At 37.6% G+C, this 16,575-nt stretch overlaps 1 protein-coding gene across 2 annotated transcripts; it reads left to right on the top strand.

Moving 5' to 3' along the window:
• Positions 1–960: 960 nt before the first annotated feature.
• Positions 961–15,634, top strand: LOC136749555 (F-box only protein 2). Of its 2 annotated transcripts, none has more exons than XM_066703967.1 (7): positions 961–1,184; positions 4,124–4,455; positions 5,395–5,503; positions 7,543–7,638; positions 7,942–8,083; positions 9,447–9,624; positions 10,988–15,634. In XM_066703967.1, exons 1-7 carry the CDS (start codon positions 1,159–1,161, stop codon positions 11,023–11,025), a joined length of 921 nt encoding a protein of 306 aa, XP_066560064.1. In that variant the 5' UTR covers positions 961–1,158; the 3' UTR covers positions 11,026–15,634. The 2 variants fall into 2 exon arrangements, with proteins under 2 accessions (XP_066560064.1, XP_066560065.1); XM_066703968.1 differs by lacking the exon at positions 961–1,184 and adding an exon at positions 1,657–1,778.
• Positions 15,635–16,575: the final 941 nt, after the last annotated feature.

Below are 16,575 nucleotides of genomic sequence, written 5' to 3'. Positions count from 1 at the left end.
TTATTATGTTTACTTGTGGTTAAGTGTAAAGGTATGGAATGGGCTTATGGTTACGGTTATGGTTTGTTTGTTTTTCAGGAAACATATGAGGAAAACTTTTTCCAACCACAAAATGAAAAAGTCGGGCTTCTATCGAAGGAGTTCATTAGGTTCGACATGTGAAACTTGAAGAAAAATACTCAATAGATTTGTGTTTGGAGCTAATAGCACCCTGAATGTGAGGAAAAGTGGCACATTTTATTTAATACCATTACCATTTATTGGTACCATTACCAATATCATTTAATACATTATTTTTTTGTCAACTGGTTCCACATCTACCTTCAATACACTACTGTTTAATCACATGATAAATGCAGTAGTATCATATTAGCTAATATTTATTACAAGGTAAATTAGTGACAAAAAAGAACAGTTAATGTGATGTATAGTCTCCCCTGTAATATTTGTTTTTCTTAAAAATAATGTTTTGATTGGAAACATAGAGGTGGTCACACAATACTTTGAAACCAGGTTTATAGGTGTATGCTAAGAGCTGTGGAACTGCAGTGTTAGAAAGCTCTGTACAAGAACACCGGTGCATATTTGTATAGGCTAAGTATCCAGCTAATTAAGCTAGTTAATTGAATTCGGCCCAAACCAAACATATAATTAAACATTATCGTGTTCGTCTAAATCGCTCTTGGCTTGGACCAGGCAAGCAACATTAACCTGTCTGTTGCAAATGTAAACATGATGAGTTTTAATGCTGTGCTATTATAAAAGTGCTTACATATTCCCAAAACGAGTCATGATAGCAATAGTATTGTTTCGGGAACAAGTTTCTGTATTATTTTACAGTACTACTGCATCTTAATATCTCAGAATGTCGACTTTTTCATGTCGTGGAGGGAATGGGATTCAATACGTCAGGGTGTAAAAAAAGGAAGAATGTTTACTTTCAGTTTTGCTTTCTAAATACATGCCGCTGAAAACGGAACTGTCCTGCGTCCGTCGCCTAGCCTTGACATCACTGCATCAGGAAAAGCGCAATTTACGTAGTCGTGCGCAGAGCTGCAGAATTCCGCCGATCCCATTGGTGGCGCAGCGCAGACCCGCGCAGACCTGCGGACATCTGCGCTACACCAACGCCACCGAAGTTCCACGTTGGTGCAGACAATGGGGCAGAAAATGGGCCAGAAAAGGTAAGATCTGCGAGCTGCTGCTTGTTCTGGCAACGAGGGAGAGCTGGCACAATTTAGCCATGTAACACTTTTGCGACGGAAGTGTATGCATTTAAGTTTTAGAGCCGTTAAGTAAAGAATGACGAAATTGAAATACATTTACACGTATGAGTAAATTGAAATTTCAGAACAAGTAACAACAAGTAACAAAGTAACAAGTATCATCATCATCATCGTCATTGTTATTAGGGGATTTATATTAGATATAATACGTATATTAGTTTGTAACTTTACTATCCAACTGCCACTGTTTTCACTGGCAGAGATAAAGATTATTGGTAATTACTTGTACTTTAACCCCACGAAACCTACACGCCCTTCACATTTGCAGCCTGCATTTTCCTCCCCAGGCCCACCCTCATCACATGATTTAAATGAGTAATAGCACAGTGTTTGTGTCCTAAGGCCCAAGGTCCTAAGGTTGTCGTTGCCACATTTGGGGTGTAGACATCTATTGGTGTAACTGTAGTGAGGTATTTCACATCACATCGTAAGACAACTAATTCATTCTGAAGGTTTGGCTTCAAATTGTGAATCTCAGGACAGGAGATACAGGTCAGCATTTTGGGAGCATTTTGTGGTTGTCGCAAAATTACAATATGGTCGTGAACTCTGAACCCGATGGCTGCAGTACTTTCTAATACACACACACACACACACACACACACACATACACACACACACACACACACATATATATATATATATATATATATATATATATATATATATATATATATATATATATATATATATATATAAAAGGCTACCTGATGAAGTACAGCATTGTCGAAAGGCGTTGTGAGTGTGAGTTATTCAATTAAATGAAACTGTAATAATATAAAAGTCTGGTCTAAATAACTAATAAGTGAGAAATTTAATTTTCTTTATATATTTTTGCCTTATTTGGGCCAGCACCTCATAGAAGTGAAGACGCTGTAGTGCACAGATGTTCTTAAGTTATATATATATATATATATATATATATATATATATATATATATATATATATATATATATCACGTAATTACTCGGTAACTATCAAGTTTTACGTGTTAGGTACACGTTATTACGTGATAGGGAATTGTCACATAACAAACTGAACTAGAATACAGGAGACAAAACAACCATGTCAGACGTGAGGATTTTGTACCAAATTACTTCAGGTTGGGATTTAGCCCCAGGGAAATGTTACAGTATTTGGCTCATGTACACCATGTCATAATAAACATTAGGACACTCAGGTTTATCCTTAAGAAACAACGATTCTTGTGCAAAATGTTTATCTTAAATTAACAAACACGTACATGTATTGTGCAAAGGTTGACATTTTAATTTAAGTTTTTCAACAAAGTCCCACAATACTGCAATTTCACTATGGTAAAATACTGATTATACTAGACATTTCAAGGAATGGAAATCACATATTCAGAAAAGACACATATTAAGTTCAGCATGTGCATAGTTTTGTGCGTGTTTGTTTTACTCAAGATAATAATAATGTTACAAATAAGCTTGGGGAGTCATATATAATGCGTGTATGTATGTTTCCACCCAGGCTAAAATGATAGTCTGACGATATACATACTGTGCATTTGTTCAGGATAATTCATTTTTCTATTTTTAAATTATTAGATTATTACTGTTGTCTCGATAGAATGTGAGATGTTCCAGATTCAATTTGATCGACATGCTCTGTTTGTCCATGATCACATACATATTCCTGATCTTCAAATAGTAATGTTTGTAGGAGCCAATAAACATTTATAAGAACATATTTTGTTTAACTTGTATTTCTGTATGTTGCATTGAGTATACATAATTCAATTATTTTTCATTTGATAACTTGATAATTAATGTAATTGATAATTGGGTGAGAACGGGGAAGGAGTGAAATAGTTCAGGAAATTGGACAGTTTTCAACCACCTGTACCTTGTTTTGAAGAAAATGTGTAAATAAAGATGATGTAAATAATATCTGGACGCATGGACTTTGATTAAAGCGAAACGGTGCGTTGCTATTTTCAACAGATATTTTCAAGATTGATTGTGTTTGTGATTTAAAATGTAATTGGAAAAGTATTGAGTTAGTAGCAACCTAAAGTAAGTTCATACAAAATCCTCAACATCTGACATGGTTGTTTTGTCTCCTGTATTCTAGTTCAGTCTGTTATTATGTGACAATTCCCTATCGTGTAATAACGTGATAATTCCCTATCATGTAAATCAATATGTAGCATGCAGTAGACACTTATACAGTATGTAGTAGGGTAGAATGGAGTTTCGAATACAACTATAGTTATTGTCAGGTGGTATATAGTTACTGAATGGTTAGTTTTGGTTATTGACATACTATAGTTGATGATAATTTTTTGGTGTAAAAAAGGAAAAAAAGGCAGAGTACTCTAAAAATAATGCTTTCTTCACTATCACATGTAAATCACACTGCAAATTCTACACATATAGTATGATTACAGAATTTGAGCATTCAGAACTGTATAACCTTTACTATCTGTATACCTGCATTATTTCATATTAACAATAAGAATATTATTGTTTATATCGTCTTTCAGGCCCGATGTTTATATGCTACATTTCCAAAAATTAAAATCTAAAAGTTCGGTGTTGGAAAATTAATAATTTTCTAATTTTGAGTCTTACAATACATAAAGATTTATAAGAAGTAGTCAGTTTTTTGAAGAGTCCTGTTGATTGTGTAGATTTCTTTAAATCCCCACCTACTTACAGCTTCATAGAGTGCATAAACAATTTGGATTAGCAAATTATTAATTGAGAGATGGAATAATAGACAATAAACACTTGGCCGTCTAAGACCAGGGCTGCCTATTGCTGTATTAGGAGGTACAGTTGCTTATTTTCTACCCTTTTGCTGAGTTTAGAAAAAGAATGGATCAAACTCAGAATACGATGCACAAAGAGGAGGACTCCGGCCTGACAAAGCCTGGGATTAATTTGTTGGAATTGCCTGAAGAAATCCTGCAGCTGATCCTGAGCTATGTGCCAGCCAGGAACCTACTGCAGGATTGCCAGCGAGTCTGTAAGGCATTGCACGCTGTCATCGGGACACACTCCTTCTGGATATTCAAGTGTGAGGAGGAACGGCTCATCCCTCGCTTCAGTGGAAAATACCTGCCTCTAAACTTCAACTGGAAACGGTTTTGCATGAAAGAGCCCTTTAACCGAAACCTCATTCGAAACCCTTGTGGAGCAGGTCAGTTTGTGCAGATTTTGGAGTAGATGGGTGGGGCCACAGAGGCAGTTCCTGGAGAGCTGTATTTTGAATTTTGAACTGGCCTGCTCAATCCCATCATTAATCTAAAATACATTTTCCGATAAGAAATGTGCTCATAGTCTTTTACAGTCGAAGGCTTGATGTTCTTTGCAATCGAGGGGTGCTGCTTAGACCATCATTGGCCGCCTGTACAGAAGCCTTCAATTTATCTAGTTAAGCAGCTAATCAGAGCAGTAACCTATAGCTTTGCAGCAACAATAGCCAGAAGCCAAACTGAGTTCAAGTGAGTACAAGTCACCCTCAGGCCAGGACACATTGAAGTCCTAGTGTTATTCTTATTATTAGAATGTGTTGTTTAAATCCCAAATTGCTCACAGCTTGGAAGCAATGCTTATGTCCAATTTAGTAACTAATTGCCCCCATTAATTCATTAAGATCTCTGGTGGAACATAAACTAGATGACTCTGGGAACCATTAACCGAGGATCTTTGACCTAGCACGTCTGCTTGTAATATTTAAACAATAGTTGTAGAAATAGAATTTAAAGTAGGGCAGCCAAAAAGGTTTGAAAGTACTATATAGAACTCCATGGAACAAAGAATTCAGAAATGAATAGCCAGATCCATCTCAAAAGCTGAATGAGCTGTTTAATGAATAAAAACAATAGTATATAAATGAGTGCTATAAAACCCACTGGCATTTTCAATCACCAAATCTAGTGGTGAAAGTCTGTATTCATTGATTGATAGTGGGTTCTCATTTTTAGATTATTTTTCCAAAAGCTAATTCTTCTTTCCCCACACCTTATTGGATTCATGCATTTTTCGAAATTGACTTTTTGATTTCATAGTGTAATGTTTTAGAACTGTGCTGCAATTCCTGTGTTTCTGACTCCCACAATTTATTTTATTTTTGCAGAGGGTCTGCGTCACTGGCATGTAATTAAAGGGGGAGATGGGTGGTCAGTGAAGACCATCTCTGAGGAAGACTTGACAGGAATAAAATCAACATTTGTTTCTTCGTTCTAGTAGGTATCTAGACAACACGGCTGCAGTTCTTGGCTTTCTGCAAATCTAAAACATGTATATATATATATATATATATATTGTTTTTTTAATTTAGCGCGGAGGTGAAAAATATCTCACCCGACTGTTTTGACAGCTTTCAGATTTCAAGGACACGCTAGAAGGAGCTGTTGCATTGATAATATAGGTTTAATCAGAGACACAAACCCCACACTGTGATAATCGCATTAACATTTTCCACATCACAGAGCCTGGGGTCCATGGGTTTATCATACTATAGCAGATATTAAAAATGATCCCTCCAATCCGTTTAAAACTACCCAGCATATAGTCACCCAAGCACTAAGTAATAACATTAAAGTCAGTTTTTTGTTCATGGAACGCTGTGACTGTAAGTTAATTACCCTCTTCATGGAAAAAAAAACCCAATATGTTACAATTACTCTGCCTTTTTTTCACTGCTGTACAGTGCATCCGGAACGTATTCACAGCGCTTCACTTTTTCCACATTTTGTTATGTTACAGCCTTATTCCAAAATTGATTAAATTAATTATTTTCCTCAAAATTCTACAAACAATACCCCATAATGACAATGTGAAAGAAGTTTGTTTTAAATCTTTGCAAATTGATTAAAAAAAAAAAAAAAGCACATGTACAGAAGTATTCACAGCCTTTGCTCAATACTTTGTTGAAGCACCTTTGGCACCAATTACAGCCTCACATCTTTTTGAGTATGATGCTACAAGCTTGGCACGCCTGACTAGTCTCCCAGTTCCTGCCGCTGAAAAACATCCCCACAGCATGATGCTGCCACCACCATGCTTCACTGTAGGGATGGTACTGGCCAGGTGATGAGCGGTGCCTGGTTTCCTCCAGACATGACGCTTGCCATTTAGGCCAAAGAGTTCTATCTTTGTTTCATCAGACCAGAGAATTTTGTTTCTCATGGTCTGAGAGTCCTTCAGGTGCCTTTTGGCAAACTCCAGCCGGGCTGTCATGTGCCTTTTACTGAGGAGTGGCTTCTGTCTGGCCACTCTACTATACAGGCCTGATTGGTGGAGTGCTGCAGAGATGGTTGTTCTTCTGGAAGGTTCTCCTCTCTCCACAGAGACACGCTGGAGCTCTGTCAGAGTGACCATCGGGTTCTTGGTCACCTCCCTGACGAAGGCCCTTCTCCCCCAGTCGCTCAGTTTGGCCGGGCGGCCAGCTCTAGGAAGAGTCCTGGTAGTTCCAAACTTCTTCCATTTACGGATGATGGAGGCCACTGTGCACATTGGGACCTTCAATGCTGCAGAAATAATTCTGTACCCTTCCCCAGATCTGTGCCTTGATACAATCCTGTCTCGGAGGTCTACAGACAATTGGACTTCATGGCTTGGTTTGTGCTCTGACATGCACTGTTAACTGTGAGACATTATATAGACAGGTGTGTGCCTTTCCAAATCATGTCCAATCAACTGAATTTACCACAGGTGGACTCCAATCAAGTTGTAGAAACATCTCAAGGATGATCAGTGGAAACAGAATGCACCTGGGCTCAATTTTGAGTGTTATGGCAAAGGCTGTGAATACTTATGTATGTGTGCTTTTTTTGTTTTTTATTTTTAAGAAATTTGCAAAGATTTCAAACAAACTTCTTTCACGTTGTCATTATGGGGTATTGTTTTATAGAATTTTGAGGAAAATAATTAATTTCATGCATTTTGGAATAAGGCTGTAACATAGCAAAATATGGATAAAGTGAAGCGCTGTGAATACTTTCCGGATGCACTGTACAGTGACTTTTTCAAATTTAAATTTAACACGTTTTTATAAACCAGTGCATGCCGGGCACTTCCATGCTTCTTCTACACGATCATCTGTAACAGTCTCTGTATAATTAATATATTCAAACTACCAGATTGTTTTTTAGAGCTTTGTTAGATTTCAGTTCCACCATTTTACCAAGGTTGCTCACTTTAATTTGACAAGGGGACATTTAATTCTTACATTTAACAGATTCATTGAATTAACCACCACTATATTTGTGTTCAATTGCAGCTGGTCGGAAAAATCTCAGACAATAGATTTGATCAAAGAGGGATTTTGGGACAGTATCCTGGATAAATACCAGCCGGAGATCGTTATAAATGACTGGTCAGTTGGTACTCTTGATAATGCCTCAAAATAAAAGCCAGCAAAACCTTTAGAGACCAAAGCAGTGTTTTGTAGGTAGTTTTTTAAAAAGATAGTAACTCCATGAGACCGCCAGTGTGAGGACACAGTGTATAGACAAGAGGAAGAATGGGAATCAAAAGTAATTGGTAAAGTAAGCAGTGCATCACTTTTTGTAATTCATCTTGCATTGAATCAATGGGTCTCTGCCTTATTCATAAGTCTTCGTCGTTCGCTGGTCTCTGTAGTAACTGATCATCTCTGCTTGTGTCTTTCTGCAATCAGGTTTTCAGCATATAAACAATGGGGAGGAACGTACTGGATGCTCATACAGCTGCTAGGAAAAAATAAACACAGGGTCATTAAGGAATACAAGACGGACATCCGAGTTATGGAGACCGGCCAACCTTTACAGCAGTGGGACCAGGTAAATTCTATTAATCCGAAAAAAGATACATGGTACAAGAGACAGAAGCATTTCCTTGCTCAATAATGCACACCAGCATTTCCCAGCCTTAGTCATACCCTGCTTCGTGTAAACTCTTGAGCAGCACACCGGCCAGATGCAAAGTTGTCAAAAAGTAATTTTACTGTCCATGAGAAACATGAGCTTTGGTCTGGTGGAAAGAGTTGTGTAATTCTGATAGGATTTATTTATTTATTTATTTAATCTGTAATTTTTCTCCCGTGTCTTTTCCGAAATTGTAATATTTGATAATGCTAAGCATTAATTAGGGTCAGGTAACCTACTGCTATTATGAAATATATGTGCATTATATATTTAAGGTCTCTATTTTCAACAGTATAGTGCAGGATCACAGTTCAGACTAAAATAATGAATGTTGTTTTCATTAGAGTTGTGTTCACAGAGACGTCCAGCTACCTGTGAAACCAACGTGAATATGACAAATGACAAGCAGATATTTCTTAAATTTATCGACTGCAGAAATGAAGCACTACCTTGAACAATTAACAGGAATCCCATACAAACAAAAAAAAAGAACAGATCTGAGCAACACAAATGTGCACTCTTAATAATTCTTAATTTAATTCTACACATCATAAATCATAAATCGTAAATCATACACATTTATTATTTTTGTAATATTTTAACAAATGGTATATTTTTAAGTGATATAATTTGAAGTGATTTATTTGTTTCTACTTTTGAAAATCTGGTTTTCACACACTGTGAGATTGAAACAAAACAATTATGTCAAGTTTACGTTTATATATGAGGCATTATTTGAGTTATTTCCCTACAGTCTGTGCTTGAAATGTATTTTGTCTGCCCTTCCTATGTGTCATAGCCAAGGTTGACATAAGAGCAGATGTTGCAAGAGAAGGCCGTGGGATGCCTGTGGTGTTATAACTTGTTTATGGATGATTAAGATTATTTTGTTCCCTAAACAGCATAGAGGACTAAGATTACATTACATTGGTAATATATCTCAGGCTTAAAAAGATCAGCAATGCGCAGGTCTTACGGAGTATGTTCATTGGCATGTTACTTGTTTCCAATAAGCTAGTCTAGCGCGGGATCTTGCCGATGAATAAAGAATGGCCTGCAATTTGATAATAATACCTTTAACTTGGAAGTATCAATCCATTTCTGCCTTTGAAGAAAACAAAGGACAAACTCATCAATTAAAGATTGCTACTTTATTTCCACTTGATCACAGACATGGGCATAATTCACATGAGTAGGGGGGCACAACATTACAAATATCGAACAAAGCTGATTTTGTTGTTGTTGATCATCCCATGCTTCCCCTGTTTTTCTCCGGCAGGTCACACATGTGTTCAGAGACTATGGCCCTGGGGTGCGCTATATAAAGTTAATCCACAATGGGAAGGATGTTCTGTTTTGGAAAGGACACTTCGGAGCTTGGGTGTCAAACAGCTCAGTCACAGTGAGGTTAAGAATACCTGAAGAACTCGCAATGGAAGATGAAAAAGTTATTAGAGGTGCGTCTTCCAGTAAAGCTCAATAGGTGGTTGTTGTGTACTTGTATTACAATTGGAATGTTTACATAGCAATGGGCACTTATCACTAGAACCAATTGTTACATACGCATATTCAATCTGAGATTCGTCATTTCATCAGGTATATTAAAGTCTGCCTTAAAACTTTAAACCTTAAAGTTGACCAATATATGAATTGCTTTTCTGAAATGTTATTTATAATAGTAATCTGCATAACCATATGTTTTGTATTAACCTTCTGTTGTTTAGTAATGCAGCATATGTGATTAGATTGACTAAACATGGTATTTACTATGGGCTTACATCGCTCTCCCTTTGCACCTGTATCATTTCGGAAATTCCCAAAAGCAGTGCGCTACGGATGCTTTGAATTATGGCTCGATTATTCACCGCAGAACTCACAAAAGAAGCTTTCATTCAAGTTGTAAATTGTAAGGTGCTTGCTGTCTCTGAGATTGCCTGCAACTTTGATACGAAACGGAGATGTAATCGCCTTCTCATTGTTACATTCTCTCAGGTGAATATGAATGTAATTCCCGATAACTGTGTATTATGCTGCAGTCAACAATGTAGTTGCTCACGGAGAACGTTTTACAAGAGACAATTGTGTAGAATGTCTGCGACTTTGATACAGAACACAGGTGTAATTTCTTGATCATTATTACATTCTCTCAGATGAATATCAATGTAATTCTCGATAATGGAGTATTATGTAGTAAACAACTTAAACACTCGCAGAGAAAATTCCACAAGACTTAAGAGAGAAGTGTTTAGAATGCCTTCTGGTTTGATACAGAACAGTTGTGTAATCGCTAGCCTACTATACATGTAATTCCCAACAATTGAGTGTCATGCAACATAATTGCTCACAGAGATCATTTTACAATAGAGAAGCATCTAGAATTGTGCCACAACTTAAACAATTGAAGAGGAATCTGGAAACCTTTCATTAAATGTGTAGTGGCTTACTGTTGCAATTATTTGCATGTTTTGATTATAGCATTAACTATTGTACAGTTTGAGATATTACACTCTACATAGTTACACACTATCTTCCATTGATTTGTATTTATGTAACACACTCTTTTAATTTTTTCTCATTTTACATCTGTACTGTCATCCCCGGAAGTTACATCGTAATTGGTTCCGAGCCTATTCAAAGCCATTGTGAAAATACAGTTGAATTAACTGCAAAAGAAAGTTATTAGAAACATCAGAACAAACATAAGAAAGTTTACAAACGAGAGGAGGCCATTCGACCCATCGTTCTCGTCTGGTGTCCATTAATAACCAAGTGATCCAAGGATGCTATCCAGTCTGATTTTAAATGTTCCCAAATTTTCAGCTTCAACCACATCGGTGGGGAGTTTGTTCAGATTGTGACGCCTCTGTGTGAAGAAGTGTCTCCTGTTTTCCATCTTGAATGCCTTGAAGCCCAATTTCCATTTGTGTCCCTGGGTGCGTGTGTCCCTGCTGATCTGGAAAAGCTCCTCTGGTTTGATGTGGTCGATGCCTTTCATGATTTTGAAGACTTGAATCAAGTCCCCACGTAGTCTCCTCTGTTCCAGGGTGAAAAGGTTCAGTTCCCTCAGTCTCTCAGAGAGATGATTTTGATTCAAGTGCTTTTGATTCAAGGCCCCTCCCATTTGCTGCTCAGTGCAGTGTTGACAACGTCAGTGCAGAATGACATAAGACACCCAACGAAAGTCAGGGGATGGCTGTACTGCAAAAACATTGCTAAAATGGTAAACAGAGATGTTCAATAAAAGTAAGAAATGCAGTAATTATTTGTCTTTCATTATGATACATTTAATAATGTTATATATAGTCGGTCATTTTTATTATGGTATGATCGGAACCATGGCTCTTCTAGTGTTAACGGGGAGGGGAAATACAGAAAAAAGATTTTGTTATCTGTGGACGACAAAATCTTTTGACAAAATGCACTTTAAATGCAAGTGTGTTGAACGGCTGTTGTAGAAGGAAATCTTTGAAACAGATGTTCTTGCCTAAAGAAATATGGCACTTAGCACTCAAATGTTCATCTTGCCCTGCATGATAATTGTTCACACTTTTATTAAAAGGATAATAATTTAACAATGTGTGTTCACAAATGTCATTGAAATACAATCCTTGTTTTTCTCATTCAAAAATAAACTCTGCCATACGAAAAGAAAACTCCCGTAAAACAAACAAACCAAAAAACATGGGTTGGGAAACAAAACCTCTGGAATAGTATATATGTTATGGTAAATGTGTGAAAATGGTACATTTATACATTTACGGGGGAAATGTTTATTTCCCATGGATAATTCATGCATCTCCCAGTTAATTGTGAATGATTGAACAGCAGTAGGTCAGTGAATTAGTTTGTCACACAGACTTTTGTTACGCTGTACAGACTTTGACCAATTAAGCCAATAGTCTTCTTAGAATCGTGAACAGTGTGCATGTCTTAAATTGGGGCAGGTGAAGTTTATACCATGGACTAATACAATAGCCCACATGGGCTATATCATTGACATGTCAATCAAATGCATAACATAGAAGATTCTGATAGGCTATTGCATGTGAACATTCTTTGGCATGCATTTTATTCAGCGGCATAATAGAGATCTTTTTAATTATAAACTTGACAATTCTCTCAATGGTAAGAGTGGAAACATGGTGACCATCAGTCGTGAGATGTACAGTGTGGTAGTTGCATCACTAGAGAGACTGCAAGGTGAGGGTGAGAGAACGAGATCCTCCCAACTGGCAGAAGAGATTTTATGTCAAGAAAATTTGTCATTTTGTGGCAAAAGAGGACTTATTTGACACAATCAGTGAAGCCCACATAAAAACTGGAAATGGGGGCGGAATGTAATGCACAAGGAAGTCCGCCGTACCCATTACAATGTTACTGTGGAGAGTATTACCATTTTCCTAGCCTGCCTGATGCAAAGTAGAGCAGAGACTTACATTTTTATAATGGTACACCAGGATCCCCTCACCAAGTTTGTCTGTCTCAACATTACACTGAAGACAAAAACAGCTGAAGAAGTGTCTCATCATTTGCTGCATATCTTCGGCGACAAAGGTGCACCAACAATTTTACAGCCCAATCATGGCTAGGAATTTGAAAATAAAATAATTGACGAGCTGGTTACTATGTGGCCAGAATGCAAGCTTGTGCATGACAAGCCCCATCTCTCACAGTCCCAGGGCTCTGAATGCGCAAATCGAGACATTCAGGACATTCTCATGACGTGGCATCGAGACAATCACACTGCCAAGTGGGCTGATGGACTGTGGTTTATGCAGCCAAGAACCATCAATTCCACTCTGGCATAGGGAGAAGACCAAACAAAGCCATGTATGGCAGGCCTAGACTGGACTACCTCTAGATACCATCTGTGATATGACTACAGAAGAGCAAGTGATGTTTAATGACAGAGGGTCACATGCTGAGAGTGAAATTGAGGCAGAGGAACAAACAAATGACAGTCCCGACCTGATGTGCATATCGTGTCAGCAGGTATCGCCTGAAGTGCATAAGTGCGTGATCTGTGGTCAAATCTGTCATGCTATCCAACCCTGCAGTATTGCTATGGGTGACGAGGAGGGTTTCGGGGCACCTGTTATATGTTCTCATTGCCAGAGTGCCCAAAGTCGTCAAGAGCAACAGAGGGCAGCCAAGAGAAAGCAGGAGGACCAAGCTTGAAAGATGAAAGAGAACTCCAGAAAGCACTTTAAGGCTGCCTAGGCTGGCCAGTTCATCAGGGTCCCAGCTCCAGAGCTGGACTGTGGGAAGACGGATCCCTGTAACATCTTGGCTGTGACCGAGGATGGGTGCTACATATTTGGGACTAAAAATGGGGGTATTGAAACAAATGTACACCCAAAATCAGTTTGACCCTTGTGTCGAGTCATTCCTGAGCATCGCGGAGATTTAAAAAGACAAGGAGTTGTCATTGTGCCAGAACGCAAAAATATTGTGAGATGGAAATGGGCAAGGGTTTCAACTTTGCAACTGCAAAAACTCCACTTGATGTAACAATAAGATGTGCAATTGTAAAAGAAGAGGGCTTCTTTGTAACAGCAAATGCATGTTTTAACAACCTGTTGTAATAAGTAAGTAGGGCAGAGTAACCCATAAAGTAGAGCCTGCTTGTGAGCACTCCTGTATGTGTTGAATAGGGAAAATGCTTTTCAAGTTAATGCAATTAATAGTCAGATGACACTGTTGTATGGTAGATTATATTATTTGCATATTATGTTGTTTTTATTTACAACATATGCAATTTTAGTTGTCGAAAAATGTTTTAATAATTTGTGTGTTCATTTTACTAATCCAATGAGCCTGTTTTTGTTTATCTTTAATTTGACCTATATTAAATGAACTAAAAGCCTTTATACCGGTAGCTTCTTGTTTTTACATCAGCATTTCATCTGTTGTACCATTTATCTTAAAAACCAACAAACAGTGATTATTGTTAATTAAAACGTGTCAAAGCAGCCTGTTCATTGGTTCTTCTGTTTATTGAGAAGATGAATAGTTTTACACTTGTCAAATGTGTCTGTATGAGTAGTTAGCAGACTATATGAAAAGATAAACAATGTGCTGGATTCACAATACATGATATTCAGTTTATGGAGTGGTCTTATTTCTGCCATTTAGTTTGCAGACTACAAAGTGGACTGGTCTTCAGGATAATGTTGGTATGGTGTTTCATTTCAGACATTAGCCTATGTAGTCCAATTTTGTCCTTATTCTGCATGTATTATTGCTAAAAATATATATTTGACATGCAGCTGCAGTTTGGTGATCTGCATTTGATCAGATAGGTCTGTAGCCTATACGAAAATTCGTCCTACAAGCGATAATGAGCAAACACTTCAGTAGACGTCTAATGTGTGACAGGGTTAGGGTAACTATTAACATTTTTATGACTATTTTATGCATTATGATTGTAATTTCGGAGCAGTGCGATTGAGCGCACCTGATCTGGATCACAACTGTGAGTAGTAAAAGCACCTGACCTACTGCTGTTCAAATGTGCGTCCACATCAACCGGGAGATATACACATTTCCCGTGGCACTGGTAAATGTATACATTCCGCAACTAGACGGTAAAAGTATACATTTCCCAGTAAATGTACACATATACATTTCCCAGAAAATGTATACATTTCCCATGTTCACACATTTACTGTAACATATATATAGTATATGTGACTGGTAAAACAGTGCTCTGCAATGTCTGGGGGGCTACAGCCGTTTTTTTATGCCATTACTGTCTTTAGATCAGGGTAAAAGGTAAAATTGGTTGAGATAAATTAAAAATGTTTTATCTAAATACAAGAACAGGTGGCATAATAACCCTGAGATTTGGCCATCCAGGAGTTGAACAGTCTGTTTCTGCAGCCTTTCCCTGGGTTACCCTTCAATGCTTTATTCCATCATAATAGAAATGGTACCTATAGTTAGCTGCATCTCGTGCTGTTCTAGAGCAGACCTGCATCAGAGAGGGGCAAATGACTACAATGGTTTTGTCCTGCAGTACTATAGCTGTCAGGCGACATCAGCAAAAGCCTGGTGGCACCTTCAGCAAGCTCCAGATTTCAGATGAAGACATATTTGTCACAGTTTTATATTTTCTATGCATTTCCTGAATAATGCAATGTTTTGTCTGTCCACTTCCTTGTAGTGGAGGCAGTCACTTTCAAATCAATCCATGTTGGGAAAAATAGTGCAATAACAAGGGATTGTCATTTATTATCTTTTTATTTTAATCATAATAGTAAGGACTGGAGCAGCAGGAATTCAATGCCTGCTTATTTTAAATGAATGATGCATGCAGTTGCACTAATGGCTCGTGTCTTTCTTCCATATGTGTCTTTCCCTAAACAAATTATTTTCTTGCATGGTTTTTAATGAAAAAGATCAGTGGATTATGTTTGTGTTATGTTTGTCTCCTTCACTTTCAATAAAAAACAATCCAAGACCGAATTGTCTTTTGCAAGCATGTCAAATTTCAGTTTCCCACTTTTACATACAAAGATTAAACTAACTAAAATAAAGTCTTTATGTATTTATTTATTTTAGCCCAGGGACCTTAGTAGTGGATTCTGTATTGAGTGTAGGCAAAGTAGAGGAAATTGCACCTTAGAAATAAATCCTTCTGACCTTCTGGGTGTCTACTGAGGATGGCCTGAGACTGAGGTAAATTATATTCAGTCCATTATTCTTCTCAGACTTAATGGTTGGGTGATGCTCCTTTTGCATTTGAGTACAGTTGCTAAACATGGTTTGGCTGGATTTGCCAGTAGATTTTTAAGTTTTTAATCCCTCCAAAGGCCTGTTACAGGGACATCACATTTCTCTAGGCCCACCCTGCATCGATTCACTTTCTGCATCATGTCTTCAGGACCACAGCAATAGTCATTTGTGACCTATGGAAAAGAAAAAACAAACAAAACAATCCCAAAATTGCTACAATGCACCAGTAAAGCAATTTTGCACGGACAGGAAAGCAACCATCTGTGTGTAACGTTTAAAAAAAATAAAGGGAAATGATTTCTGCTGAAGGCTCCAAAGAGGGTTTATTGAACCTGAATGCAATTCATGTTGCTGCGGTCTGTTTCGATCAATATCAGGCCATATCCTCAAAGACTGGGGATATATATTCAGTCAGCACCGCCTAATCAATCGAACACCCTCAGATTACACCGAGATTAAGTGTTATTACTTCACAGTTAAATCCTTTCTCGAATACCACTGTAGACACTAAAATCTGGGGAAGAGATAGGTTTTTTCCCCAATACGGTGAGATTAAACATTTTATTGTTGAAGTCTTTGACCAGTCTCTATCAAAACTGATTATAATTAAATAGTCCTCCGATCTAGAGCATTTGTGCAGATCCCCGAAAATACAAAACTCAGTTTGTGGT

The sequence above is a fragment of the Amia ocellicauda genome, chromosome 5 (assembly GCF_036373705.1).
Source record: "Amia ocellicauda isolate fAmiCal2 chromosome 5, fAmiCal2.hap1, whole genome shotgun sequence".
Taxonomy (NCBI): Eukaryota; Metazoa; Chordata; class Actinopteri; order Amiiformes; family Amiidae; genus Amia; species Amia ocellicauda.
The sequence above is the reverse complement of the archived record's forward strand: the minus strand, read 5'-3'. Positions and strand labels throughout refer to the sequence as shown.

Coding starts and splice junctions, on each gene's coding strand:
- LOC136749555 (XM_066703967.1), top strand. CDS start 1,159: ATGGGGCAGAAAATGGGCCAGAAAAG. Junction 1,185..4,123: donor CAGAAAATGGGCCAGAAAAG/GTAAGATCTGCG, acceptor TGCTGAGTTTAG/AAAAAGAATGGATCAAACTC. Junction 5,504..7,542: donor ACATTTGTTTCTTCGTTCTA/GTAGGTATCTAG, acceptor GTTCAATTGCAG/CTGGTCGGAAAAATCTCAGA.